The sequence below is a fragment of the Carcharodon carcharias genome, chromosome 8, assembly GCF_017639515.1.
Source record: "Carcharodon carcharias isolate sCarCar2 chromosome 8, sCarCar2.pri, whole genome shotgun sequence".
NCBI classification, from domain to species: Eukaryota; Metazoa; Chordata; class Chondrichthyes; order Lamniformes; family Lamnidae; genus Carcharodon; species Carcharodon carcharias.
This window is the reverse complement of record NC_054474.1, coordinates 64,002,081-64,017,066: the sequence shown is the minus strand read 5'-3', so window position 1 is coordinate 64,017,066 and position 14,986 is coordinate 64,002,081. Positions and strand designations below refer to the sequence as shown.

At 42.2% G+C, this 14,986-nt stretch overlaps 1 protein-coding gene across 1 annotated transcript in view; it reads right to left on the bottom strand.

Annotated features, from left to right (window-relative positions):
• LOC121281444 overlaps nt 1–13,861 on the bottom strand; it is an 80,819-nt gene extending 66,958 nt beyond the window's left edge. The window contains exons 1-4 of the mRNA XM_041194389.1: nt 13,773–13,861; nt 6,536–6,748; nt 407–866; nt 180–275 (exon numbers count right to left, since the gene is read on the bottom strand). Of these exons, the coding sequence (XP_041050323.1) occupies nt 180–275; nt 407–866; nt 6,536–6,748; nt 13,773–13,861 (858 nt within the window). The remainder of the gene's footprint in view (nt 1–179; nt 276–406; nt 867–6,535; nt 6,749–13,772) is intronic.
• Between the last annotated feature and the right edge of the window lie 1,125 nt (nt 13,862–14,986).

Sequence of the window (14,986 nt, the reverse complement as noted above, 5' to 3'; positions counted from 1 at the left end):
AATTATACATGGTTCCTTTCTGGTATGTCAAAGCTAGGAGTATGTGTTTTTAAGCAAGTTAGTAAGACTACTGTACATAGGCAGTCAAGTGACACTGAATAGTACTTGCCCACCGCCTCGCCTGAACTATATCAAAATTCAGATGGATATTCTCAGGATAGGCATATTATCACAGATACCTTTAAGTTCATTTCTGTTCCTTGCAATTCCTTTGTAGCTTCTTCTAAAGTTGCTCTGCAACTCTGCAGCTTCTCCAGTTTTTCAGAAAGGCTGGCCTGTGAAGATAAGATCACTGCACTTTTTATAGTAACACCTATTAGAATATATTAACATTGTGTATATTTAATTATCTTCTTAATTAATGAAATATTTTTAATTTAAAATATTTAGTGCAATACTTTCTTACCTTTGTCTCATTGTGTATGTCTTTTAAAATGCGAATGTCATGGTTCTTGTGTGGACCAGCAACATAACATGTCACACAAATACAGGAGTGGTCGTCTAAGCAGTAATATTCAATTAGTTTCTCATGATCTGAACATTTTCTGTCTTCCAGTGAACTTGCAGGCTCAATCAATAAGTGATTTTTCTGAGCTGTTTTTTCAGAGTGTTTTCTCAAGTGATGTTCACATAAAGATGCTTCACAGTTCATGCATGTTTTCACCGCGGGGAGGGGATTATCCAAACAGAAATCACAGAAGATTTTAGGTGGTTCTTCATTCATCTGTGTGGCTTCAAAACGTTCTATTATGTTACTCAGTTTCAAATTTTTGTGCAGCACAGGCTTTTGAGCATATTCAGCTCGGCACTCTGGGCATGAGTAGCCAGGTCCCGTGTCTTTTTTGTCCCAGTTCTTTTCAATGCAACTACGACAGAAATTGTGCCCACAGGACAATGAAACTGGTTCTGTGTAAATATTCCAGCAAATTGAACAATTTAATTCTTCTTTCAAATTACCAACAGCCGAAGTAGAAGCCATTTTCACCTCTCAGAAACAGCACAAGTAGCTGGAAAAGATTTGTTATATGGTTAACTATCAGAAAGAACTTACATTTATTGAATACTTATCACAACTTCAGAATGCTCCAAAAGCACTTCACTGCCTCTGAAGTACCTTTGAAGTGTAGTCACTGTTGTAATGAAGGGTAATACAGCAATTAATTTGCATACAGCAAGCTTCCATAAACACTTTGAGATAAATTAACAATTAAATTGTTTTTGTGCACACATGAGGAGATAAATTTTCAGCAATACACCAAGATACCTCTCCTGCTGTTCTTAGACTAGAATCATCGGGTTTCTTATTCCCACTTGAGAGGGTAGAGGGTGGTTCATCTTGAAGATGGCATCTCTGATTTCAGTGCTTCCTCAGTACTTCACTGGAGTCTCAGCTGAGATTATGTGCTCCAATCTTTAAATAGGGTTTGAAGCTACAATGAGACAGAGACAAGGGAACATCCATAGAGCCTAAAATGACATAGGATCCAGATCTTCCCTTCCCGGCGGGAGGTCATACCCCGGAGATGCACTGGGGGACCCCCTGGAAGTTCGCAAGCTAGGGCTGCACAGGAATTGCCCAGGAAGTTTAAGTTTAAACTCCCAATAGATAATTACACTGCACCTGGAACCATCGAAACTTTGATTTAAATCAGAGACTAATAATGGTTCCTACTGTCTTAGCAAAATAGGAAAAGTGAGGATTAAAACCACTTCTAGCTCCTGGGGCAGGATTTTTCAGTCAACGTATGGGGGTGGGCCCGACATGCCGACACATAAAATGACCCGTGATGATGTCAAGCATGTGTCCCGATGTCATCGCGCTGTCTTGTGATGTTTCGATTGGTTGGCACGCGCCAGAGTCAGCTGCATACCCACCAATATGTAAATGGCCTATTAAGGCCATTAACGAAGTGATTAAGAGTAATAGTTAACACTGCCCCTCCAACCTTAAGATTGCAGGCAGGCAAAAAGGGCAATCGGCCTTCGTGTTTCTAAGTTCCTAAAGTTTTTATCAATTAAATTAAAAGATTTTCCTAAATATAAAAACATGTCCCATCTCATGTGACACGAGGCGACATGTTTAACTAAATTTTTAATCCATTTATTCATGAATTACAATAGCAATTCCGTCTCTCTGAGGCAGCTCCGTGCCTCAGGGAGATCGAAGTGCTCTTTCATGAGCGTGTGCGAAACAGTGCTGGCTCCGACTCTGTCTCCTACCCTCCCCCCCCCGCACAGGTAGCATTGAGTACTATGGTTCGCATCTTATGCTGGGCAGGCCTTAATTGGCCTGTCTGTGTAAAATGGTGGCATGGAGCTGATCACGGGCGGCGATCGGCTCTGCGACTGCCCCATCTGTTCCCACTGAGCCCACCGCCGCCTGAAAAATTCAGGCCCTGGGTACCTATGGTACTGAACCCACCCCAGAATCCCCACTGGACCCCCCTGACTACCCACCCACAACTGCGACTCCCCCCTGACTCCTGACTAGCCCCCAGTCTCCTCCACCACCCCCCTGACTACCCATAACCCTACCACCCTTGATCGGCTGCCCCCCCAACTACCCGCCCCACACCCACCAATCCCTGCTATCACCCATCCTACCCATCTATTTTCTCTTCTGAGAAAGTGGATAGGACAGCTAGTGCCACAAAAAGGGGGTGTGGCTTCACTTCCGCCGACTCTCCTGCCATGTACTGAAGGACTCCCGGAGCAGCTGAACTGCACATTTCTCACCAGGCCCGGGTCAGAAGTTTGGGCAAGAAATGTGCAGCTCCGTACTTGAGTAAGTAAAAGGGTGTGGAGTGGCAATTTGACAGTGATCGTCATTACATGGAAGTTCTGGTCCATAATTTCGTAAAAGATATATGCACTTCACACATGCTGCTATGTCTGGTTTTCTTAGCTATGAATGCTAGATTATACGAAATGTAAAATGTTAACTCTCCAAAATAAACTCTACATGTTATTGGAATGAGTTTCAGCAAACCCTCAAATGGAAAGAGCAGAAAAATCTGGATGTTCTCTAACACTAATAAATAAATTAGGCTTGGGATAATTAGTCAGTGGGGCAAATAAATACTCTGGACTGCAGCTTGGAACAATGGGATTGTAATAATAGAATACTATTTCATAAAGTAAACTGATTCCCCAATAAGGACCCATCAATATAGTGCTGAAAATGTGAGACAATTAGAATGCATTATGAATAAAATTGACAACCGAGTCATCCAGTCTGCTCCTAAACAACTCTCTCCAGAGGCCAAGGAGCATATTGGGCAAAATACTAACTGACAAATTGAAGAAGATGAGGGGTGGGAGAATGATTTTGTGTGAGGACGCAGTCGATAACCCAATTCAAGCTTGGACAGGTAGACAGTTTTCTCAACATGACCAGGCAGCAGTGCTTAAGGAGGGTTAGACTTTCATGGTAGGTTGATGCTGACATTTCCAGCCTCCTAGAGCAGGACCTCCTGCTAGGTGGACCAGGTGGGCACGCATTGCTGTCAAGGTCACAACAACCATGAATTTCTTCACCTTCAGCTTTTTCCAGGGACCTGGTGATCACTGCAGGATTTCGCAATCTGTTGCCCATATCTCCAAAGTGGTCATTGCCATGCTCCTGTACAGTGGTTTGGTCACTGAGGCAAGAGACAGCATGTGGGGCTCTGACTGGGGTGGGTGGTAGGGGAGCAAGGGGCTTTGCACAGAGTTCCGACTTCCATCTGACGGTTCTCCATTTTCCCTCTCATAGTCACCAGAACTCCCCTGTTAGCCAAGAGTGAAAAGAACTTTGCTACAATTTAGTGAGGTGCTAAATGGCCAAGGCAAGGCTTTACTCTGGCATATTTAAAATTATAGACTGGGTGTGCAGGCCACTGGTCAGGGCAAGCATGTACTTGGTTGTCTGCTATGTCCGATTCTCCTTGCAGATGGCCACTCTTGCCATGGAAATGGAAGGCCTGAGACGGGGATAAGGTAGGGGAGTGGGACTAGGCAGAATTCTCTTTCAGAGAGCCAGTGCAGACTTGATGGGCTGAATGGCCTCCTTCTGCACTGTGAAGATTCTGTGATTCTGAGATTCTATGATCATGACACTCATGGTGGTGTCAGACTGCTCCAATCTCTCTCAAGGTGTACAGCGCCTCTGGAAATGTTGACAGAACTGCACACATTTTCTGCTACTACCCTAGAATAGTCTTCTCTGTAGATGACCCTCAAGGCTTAGCAACTATGTCCAGCATTGTAGAGCTTAGAGGGTTCTGTGCCTTCTGATGGGGACTCGTCAGTGCTGTTTGTCTTCAGCATCTGTTCCTGCACAAGTGATGTGTGACTCAACAGATGACAACCTAGCTAACACCCTTGGAGGCCCCAACAATCTGCGCTGGTGGAGGAGGGTGGGAGGGCACGGGTCTTGTGATGGCATTTTCTCGTGCTTGCAGGAGTCTTGGGAACCGATCTAGAATGCAGATATCCTGACTGTTGTCAGAGCCCATTTAAGTTGGAATCCTCCTATTGACAGGTGCAAGTTGTCATCACACTTGCGCTCAGTGATTGGTTGATAAAGTCAGAAGCAGGATGCCACAGCATGCTGCCCACTTCTCTTAAAATAATGTTCCTGACCCACTGCCAGAAGCCCACCCCCCACAACACCACTCCAAACCGTCCACCCTCTTCTGCGAGCAAATCAGATTGATAAAACATCTTCTCATTGGTTCCTGCACAGGGACTAATGCGTGACCTAAAAATGAATTTTTCAAATGATGGGAATTTCTATCTTTTACAAAAAAGTAGAAAAATGGCAATAGTACACAAGAAAGGCAGCTATCACAAACTACAGAAGAACAATCCAAGTAGAATCTCACTGATGAGCCTGTGCGTGCTGGCTAAAAAAAGAATCTGGTATACCATTTCAACCTATGCTCTAGCTACATATAATTACATGGAATTTACAGCAGAAATAGATTATTCAGCACAAGTGAACTATGACAATGTTTATCCTCTGCTGGAGTCTCCTCCTACCTTATTTCATCTAACCCTATTTAACCTACCTTACACTATCTAAGAATGATAGGGCAATGGTCGAGAAAATGGTTTCCACTTGTGGGGAGACTGAAACCAAAAGTCACCAAAAAATCCAACAGGGAATTCAGGAGAAAATAATTTACCCAAAGAGTGGTAAGAATGTGGAACTCATTACCACAAGTTGAGTCAAAGAGCATAGATGCATTTAAGGGAGAGCTAAAGAGATGCAAGGGAAAAAGAAATAGAAGGATTATGCTGATGGAGTTAGAAGAAGGTGGGGAGAGGGAGCTCTTGTAAAACATTGACGGCAGCATAATTCAGCCTGATTTTCCTGCAGGCTCCATTGCTGTTATTAATCCAAAGGTGAGTTCTCCAAGTGCTGTCTCCAAGTGGTGGGGTGGAGTGGGGGAGAGAGGAGGGGAGGCAAAGGGGGGAATTGGGGAGGGATTACTTGTGCAAAATCCTGAAGCAATATTATCAGGTCAGGATCCTCAATTTCAGGTTGATTGGCTAATTACATTTTCCCTTGCGTGCTTCGCATCTCCAAGCTCTGCAATGAGTATGACTTTTTTTTACTTATTCATGGTATGTGGGTGTCACTGGCTAGGCCTGCATTCATTACCCTTGAGAAGGTGGTAGACCATTTCAGAGGGCATTTAAGAGTGAACTATGTTACTATGGACCTGGGGTCACATGTAGGCCAGACCAGGTAAGGACAACAGATTTCCTTCCCTAAAGGACATTAGTGAATCCGATGCGTTTTTTATGACAATTAACAATGGTTTTATGCTCATCATTAGACTTTTAATTCCAGATTTCTTTTAAATTCAAATTTCACCATTTGCCATGGTGGGATTTGAACCCAGGTCCCCTGAGCATTATCCAAGGTCTCTGAATTACTCGTCCAGTCACAATACCACTATGTGACTCGGTTTTGTTTGATAGTACCCCTGTGAAGGGCCTTGGATGTTCTACTACATTAAAGGTGCCATATAAATACAAATTGTTGTTGTTGTTGTTGTTGTTGTTATAACATGATGCTAAGTCAAATCTTTGACAGTGGCCACATGTGTCCTTTTCCATCAGCTGGCTGAAACATTCCGCCTCACCCAATAGAGCCAATGAAATGAAATTTTCCGAGGACCGTGTCATACTACAAAAATTCTGACACAATTTGGGTTCCTAGTTACTGTACCTTCACTTTACTCTTCTGCCCTTTGCTTCATGTTTGTCTCCAGATCAAAGGGAATGACGCCTGTGTCACCAACTAACAGAGAAGAAAAAGAGAAAGGTAAGGAAAAAGGCTCTTGCAACAATCACTTGCAACAGAATACAAAAGAAACAACTCAGTATAACAGACAGCGTATTGAATCCCACTAATTCCAGCTGACTGCTGTGTGTTGTAGAAAGGAACAAAGTCTGCAGCTGGCCACACATATGGTACTCTAGGTAGCAGCCCAGGATGTTTGATAAGACTTGCCAATTGTTACAGGCACAGGCCTGGGCCTACCAGAGAACAAGCCCTCCTGGTAACATGTACTTTGCCTTGAACTGCAGGTGATGTATTTCCTGCAGCAAGTACAATCTCCATACAACAATCGTATAGTACATATGCCAGTCATTAAGAGAGTCTGCAGATTCCACCTGGAACACTAGAAGCACCAGGCAGTACAAAGCCCTTTCCTTGAATACCGAAGAGCTCAGTCGGCCCACATATTTATTTCTGTAAATTAAACAAATGGGGGAAAAAAGCAGTTCCAGAAATACCTACTTTGGAATTTCATCCTAAACCGAGTGTGTGGATATGTTATTTAAAAATGCAGCATACGAATACAGGTTATTCAGTGGGGTCAGGTGCATTTATAAAATATATTCCTATGGTCACAATGGATTAAAGCACCCTCTATTAATGACAAATGGAAAATCTGTATTTTACAGGCTAATTACTAATAAGTGAAATTGTAGGATCAGGAGGCTTTAAAACAAGTAATTCCTAAGAATGTTTTTCTTTCGTTAACAGCAATTCAAAATTAACAGCAAATCATAATTTTCTTGCAGTAATGACTACTTAATGTGTCACAAGCCGTTAATGAGAATTACTGGCATAAATATGTAAAAATGTGTTAAATTAGCCATGCTGAATGCTAAGAGAAATGCAAGACTAGCTATCTAGATAGCGAAAAGAAAATAAAAAGCATGCCAAACAACAGACTGTATATTCCTTTTACTTTTTATGGACTCTAATATGGCCAATCTATAACCAATGAAGGCATAGGTCTAAATTTTCCTGGGCCGTGATGGTGCTGGAGCAGGAAAGAGGGAAGGACAGGAAAGTAGGGAGGTGTTGCATTGAGATGGTTCCCCAATGCATTCTTGCCAGCAGTAAAGATTTCCAATGGCAGTCTATCAAACAGGTCAGCTGGCCGCTCCATAGAGGTGGGCCGCAAATTCGCATAGCTGTGGCCCCAGTTAGGGGAGCCATGAAGATGTGCTATATGTCAAATAATGATTTTTAATCCATTGGCTTGAACTTGAATTGAAATTAAATGAATTGAACTTTTATAAACAGACTTTTTTAAAACACAGACTTAAGATCACAGCCAAAGATGGTTACTCTAATTTTCATTACTGGGCATTCCATATTCCAATTCACTGGAATGGAGACAGCAAATCTGCAAAGCCCACCAAAGACAATGACCTCTTGTGAAATGTGAAGAATCCACATCTCCTCTCCCATTAACAAGGCAATGCATTAAGGCAATCACTTGAGACATTCAACTGTTGGAGATGGACCATTAAAACTAATCACTTGGGCAATGGCGCCCTGGCTAAGGTAGCTTTCTAGACTTGAGCTAATCAAATTATCCTTGGAATAAATGGAAAATTACCTTATATGGATCCCCCTAGCAATTGGAGAAGGAAGGTCACAAGAAATGCCAATCCTTTATATGTCATAAGCAAATGTATGCTCAGCAGAACTGAGGGCAAGCAGCTGAGGCTCTGAGAGAAAAGACTCAAATTCAGTTTCTCCTGCCTCCACCTCTATCCAACCCACCTGGCAAGCTTTGAGTCCTGTTTGTAGACTTTAACCATCCAGGGATGCTCCTGTCGCAAACAGATACTTCTTAAAATAATTCAACCCAGCACTACAGTCTTGAGGACATCAACCAAATCAACCATCTACACATTTAAATTGGAAGCATCGAGACCACTGAATCCAGCGTGAAGCCAGCTAAGTCACCAAACCACAGACCGTATAATCCTTTTACTTTTTATGGATTCTAATGTGGCCAACATATCCTTCCCCACTCTAGTCTGTGTTTGTGTGTGTATGAACTTTGAGTATGTGTGTGTGTGCTCAGGGTTGGAGTTATTTTATTTAGGTTGGTTTAAGTTTAATAAGCTGACCTCTTTATTTGTTAAATGCAAGAAAACCTGTCTGATTGGTTCTTTTAAGATCACAATGCATAAACAGCAAAACATTCAGGGCAAAATTTTCTCCCTGCCGGGCGGGTGGGCCCAACCCAATCTCCGGCAGGCGGGGTGCCAATCCCTGCTGGAGAAGTGGACCCTGTCACCATTTTACGTGGGCGGGCCAATTAAGGCCTGCCCAGCGTGATGTCCGGTGGGAAGTGCTATGCACTTCCTGTGTGGGAGGGGGGAATTCCCCAAAAGCGAGAGAGCACTCTTTCGCACATGTGCACAAAAGAGCACACCTCTCCCTGAGGCCAAGTGCTGCCTCAGGGAGATCACTTACACTTTGAAAAATATGAAAATTAGAAGAAAAAAACCCTAACATGTCCTCCTCATGTGACAATGTTCATAATTTACATTATAAGTTTATTAAACTTTTTAAACCCCTACATGAAACCTCATCCTGCCGGTGGATGAGGTTTCATGTTTTTTCTATTGCCCGCCGGGGGTCCTGGCCTGTCCGCCAACCTTAAAGTTGGACGGGCAGGTCCTTTAATTGTATAGTTGATCCTGTCAATGACCTCAATTGGCCATTGACAGGTTGGCGGGCGGACAGCTGATTTTGCTGTGGGCTCCCCTTCCTGAAAATTTAAATGGGCCAGGATGACATCGGGGGTTCCACCCAACATCATTCCACATTGGGTTAAATACAGAAGATGGTGCATTAAACAGAAGCTAGAATGTGATTGACTATTAATGTCATGGCCTACTTTAAGAAAATATTCTGTTCCACTATGGAAAGTGCTAATCTGGCATACAGTTTAGCCCTTTGACATATGCCACTTTCTTGTTTCCAGAGAGAAGTGAATAAGAATCTCCTAAATCTGACTAATTTGAATTATTAAGTGCCTTTGATGATATTTTCACCTACAAATTCTCTGTGCCTGAAAGATGATAACCAGTTGAGCAGAATGTCTTCTAAAGTCTGATGTATTTCATATGAGAATAATTACTGTTGCAGAAGAAGGCATCAAAGGTAATTTGTATAGCTGTCAGTGGTGAAAGATTTTTTTATAGCTAAATAAGAATTTATATTTTTCATACCAAATGTCATCCCTGAAAGTGAACATAAATAGGCAGAATCTTTTGTACGCAATAGTTCATTGATAGACAGAAAACCAACATAAAAAGGATATTTGGAAAGCCTTTGCCATTCTTAGCTAGATATAATCTCTTATAATGCATGAATCAGATATAATATTGCTTCAAAAAGCTTCTTGGATAATATGAGCTAAATTGAAGGTTACTTTTTTAAACATTGTCAAAAATTACAACCATGAGGACTTCAGTTTGTTTTGTTAATTGAAGAAGCAAATACCTTATCCATCCTGTACCCTGGAAAGGGCTATTCGCTATGGATAGATCTTGCAACTTAACAATATTTTTTTCCACTGATGACTTCCTACAACAGTTCAAATGACTAGTTAAAAACTATCTGTTTCACTGTTAAATTACTATCACTGGACAGAAAGGGCAATGACGCCCCACGTAGATATCAGTGATCACTTTGGTTGCTATGCCAAATCGTAAGTGTCAACAATGCCCCTAATGCATCAAGACAACAAATCAGACAACCAATAAATGAAATAACAAATCAGGCAGTGAATCAATCAGATAACAAATCAGGTAAATGAAAGATGTAACACTTTGCACTAAAGCATGAACTTTGGCCTGAATGATTGCACAAGTCCCAGTTAATAAAAAGGACCCATTCTTACAGCAGCTCGAACATAAATGTATGTGATAAGACAATATAAAGGATATCTTAAAATAAGAATTTTTGCATATTTTGTGTGTGTGTTTGACTTAATTGAATTAAAGACAGCTGGTCTGAAGGCTTTGGTGTACCAGAAGAGAAGCTAGGTTTGAAATATTAAATAGATAAATATAGCCGAAGTTTTAGAATGTGAGGTGTAAAGAAAAAATTTGCATTTTTGGAAAAATTGAGCAATTTGAATTTCAAAAGAGGTTGTGAAATGTTACACTGCACCAGAAGAAGCCAAACTATGTTTATTTTTCCCAAAGCTTACTGATAAAATTGGTACTATGAAATATTTTTATTATTAGAAAAGTAGAGTTGAAAAAGACATATTGGGACAATGGGATTTACATTAAAAAGAGAGAAACCTGTATAAAGGAGATGAGGTTATGTATAAGAGGAAGGCAGTCTAAGATCTAACAAGTGTGAAAAGACTCCAGCCTCTAAGCCTCAAGTTGCTGTCGACACGAACTGAAGTAAAGAAAACTCACTTTGAATTTGACTGTTCAGGATATCATGTAACTTTGCCTGGGCATTTTAAAATCGATGTGTTTTCTGTTGCTTTAACAGAGGTGTAACTGGGAGTTAAGTTAGAGTAACTAGATTAAGTTAGTTAGATTAACTAGAGGAGCTAGGAGTTATTATAGTAGTAATTGGTAAACCTATGTATATACTTAAAATAACCTTTTTTATTAATAAAAGTTTGAATTAGTTTTGTAAGAAACCTGTAAGACTCGTTGGTCTTATTTCTACTGAATTCAAGGCACGCATCTTGAAATAAATACAAATGGTAAAATTGTTGTGGCAGTTGTTTCAAGGTTCCCTCTGGGAATTGAACAGCTCAGCATTTACCATCCCCTGTGGCATAACAGGCGGTTAGGGTACTAAATCAAGATTCTCTCCAGCAGTTTTGTTGGCTACTTAGCTAGAAATGAAAGATGCTATGCCATATTTCAAGCAGGGCAGGGAGTTCTCCCGGTATCCCTATAATCATTGCCCCTCAACCTAGACAACTAAAACAGATTAATTAATTATTCACCTTCACTGTTGTTTGTGGGATCTTGCTTTTGCAAAATGGCTGCCACAGCTGCAGCTGCCTAAACAGTAAATGTAAGATATTAATGAATGATTAATCCTAACTACTACAATAGGGAATATATTATTTAAATGTCTATTGATCAATCCATATAAGACTAAGAGTATTGGATCAAATTCGCCATATTAACTAGTATGAATACATAGGTATAAAATACATAGAATCATGGCCAGAATCTTCCTTTTGGGATGCAGGGGTGGGCCCTGCATGTCGACAGGCAAAATAACGTGCGGTGACGAGGGGCGTGCGTCCCGACGTCACCGCGCGTCATTCCGATATTCAGTTTGGCGGGTGCGCACCAGAGTCGGCTGTGCGCCTGCTGAACTGTCAAAGGCCTGCTAAGGCCTATAATTAACTAACTAAATTGATTGTCAGTGCTGGCTGTCCAACCTTAAGGTTGGCGGGCAGGCAAAGAGCCCAAGCTGCCTGTGCGGGTGGGGGGTTGGTGGGGGGGGGATGGGTAGTGTGAGCAGGGCAAGCACGAACTTCGCACATGCGCACGAGTGCCACTTGCAAATCTTCCTAAGGCACAGAGCTGCCTCAAGGAGATGAACAGATTTCAAAAAAATAATAAAGATTTCATGAGCAGGGACATATTATTAATTAAATTTTTTATTTTTTATTTAATTTTTATTTGCTTTAGGAAACCTCATCCCGCCCATGGATGAGGTTTCCTAAAAAGTGCAAAGGCCGCTTGGCCTTTTTGCCTGCCCGCCAACCGTAAGGTTGGATGGACAGTGAAAAATTTATTTTAATTAACTTTTTAGTGGCCTTTTAAAGTGGGTGCCCACTGACTGAAAAATCGCACGAGTGTGCGATAACATCAGGATGCTCACCCGGCTTCATCGCAGTCCTTTTACGCTGGGTTGGGTCGGGTGTGCGCCCGCCTGCCGAGCTAAACATTTTGCCTCATGTTTTATAAAGGTTCTTCATAACTTCCTTGCTATTGTACTCTGTATCTACTTATAAAGCCCCGGATCCCACATGCCTGTTTAACCCCGTTCACTGCCCTATCAGCTTGGTTGATTTGTGTACATATATCCCCAGGTCTCTATTCCTGCACCCACTTTAAAATTGTGCCTTTTACTTTATATTGCCTCTCCTCCTTCTATTTATCAAAATGAATCACTTCACACTTCTCTACATTAAATTTCATCTGTCAGCTGTCAGCCATTCCACTGGCCTATGTCCTCTTGAAGTTTGCCTCTATTAGTTGACTTGAAGCTAAGGCTTATAAGATATCCAAACTGACTTATCCATGAACTAACTTAGATATGCAGTATACAGGTATTTTAACAGTTGCCCATCTAGCTAATCACTGCAGACTTACACTTTGGGAAGAATTTTCCCGTCGGCGAGCTGAGGCCGGGGCCCACTCACCAACGCTGAAAATTATGCATGGTGACATCAGGCGAGCATCCCGTCGTCACTGCGCATCATTTAGATTGTCAGTTTGGTGGGTGCACAGCCGTGTTGGCTGCACTCCCGCCGAACTGTCAAAGGCCTATTAAGGCCATTAACAAAGTAATTAAAGCTATTAAGAATGCTGCCCAACCAACCTTAAGGTTGGCGGGCAGGTGAAGAGCCCAGGCAGCCTTTGCATTTTTCATTAAATCTCATCCACAGGCGGGATGAGGTTTCATGTTTCATGAAGGGTTTATGAATTACATAAAATTTTTTGAAAAAATTAATAGACATGTCCCAGCTCACGTGACAGTTTCACAAGAAAGGACATGTCCTTGAAATTTTTTTTTACCTTTATTTTTCAAAACTTGAAACTAATCTCCCTGAGGCACCTCTCTGCCTCAGGGAAATTTCCGCACTCTTCCACCCACATGCGCAAAAGAGTGTAGGCCCCGACTCAGGGAATTTCCCTCCACCTGCACAGGGAGCACACAGCATTTCCAGATGTGCATCACACTGGGCAGGCCTTAATTGGCCCGCCCACATGAAATGGTGGCATACACCTGATCGGGGGTGCTGATCGGGTTTCCCGCTCACTCCCGCCCGCCCCCACACAACCCCCCCAACAGGGGGAAATGTACGCCCTATAGACTGAATTGAATTAATTCACTTTTTCTTGCCAAAGTCACTAAGGGTGAATTCAAACACAGAAGCGCACTAATTAATACTACCTCATTTGGCATATCCATATTAGAGCAACAAGTACCATTACTAGGTTCAATATTGAGAATTATAATAGGTACTTTAGACATTATGAACTGACAAGTGTTGTCTGTTTGTTCAGGCACAAACAAAAGGTAATTAATTGTATTGCATTTCCTCAGCAGTAACTGGATTCTCTTGATAATGGTGTAGCAGGGCTACATTCAATGTTCCAAATGAGTGGTAAAGTTATATTTACAATCTAGATTCTATGCATCACTAGTAAATAATCTTGTTAAATATGTGGGTTACCTATCTGTGACATGGGCCAGGATTTTCCATTCGTCAGGTGGGCTTGGCGGGAGCTGGCAGTGATGGTCATGGAGCCAGCTGCCGCCCATGATCGGCTCCACACCGGGATTTCACGCGGGCAGGCCAATTAAGGCCCGCCCTGGGTGGATTGCAAGTGGGGGGGAGGAGGGAGAGCATGCGCACAAAAGAGCACTTCACCCTCCCTGAGGCACAAAGCACTTTTTGAATAAATTAATAAAGAGCAGAAAAACTAAATGAAACATGTCCCCTCATGTGATTGTGTCACATGAGATGGGACATGGTTTTAAGTTCAAATGAAATTTTTATTTAATTTGTAATAACTTCAGGAAACCTCATCCCGCTCGTGGATAAGGTTTCCTGAAAAACGTAAAGTCCACTAGGCCTTTTCACGTGCCTACCAACCGTAAGGTTGCGGGCAGCATAAAATTCAGGTTAATTACCTGGTTAATGCCCTTAATAGGCCTTTCAATTATTGGTGGGTGCCTACCGAACGAAATATCATGCGACTTCACGATGATGTCGGGACGCATGCCCAATGTCATCATGCGTCATTTTACGTTCCGGCATGTCAGGTGCACGGCTGCACGGCGAATGTAAAATTCTGCCCATATGAACAAACATAATATTGATCCTTCCAGATCAATTGTGGAATTATTTGCTTGACTTCCTTCGAGATGCTCAGCTTCACCTTTGGGGTAAGTTGCCTTATTTCCTCAGTTTTCTTCCTTGTTCTTGATTGCATGGATGCAGTTAACTCTGCTATTATATGGCTAACTTATTTTCATACTTGAGTGATTAAATAACCGACTCGACAAGTTTGCTTTCCTTCTTTCTTTTCTCTTCCAATCTTATAGTTTCTTCTCGGGTTAAGTGAGCCACATCCAGGGTAGGATCTTCCCCATGGGTTTCTGAATCCCACCATCTTGGCCAAACAGCGCTCTGAATTCTGTACTGTGTTGGGAACAGTTACCTGGCTGTTATTTTCTCCAAATTGGCCAATTAATAGCCAGACAGCAGAGTCACCACCCAATTAAAGATTAGGTTCTCAAAGCTGGAGGGCCAATAGGAGGTCCTCCAGTCCTGAAAGAGCAGCAGGCTGCCTTTTCAGGTAAGTAAGAGAGAGAGAGAGAGACGGAGAGATATACCCCAAGCTGGAGGTGCCCTTTATCAAAGTCTTCGCCTCTACCACTGAA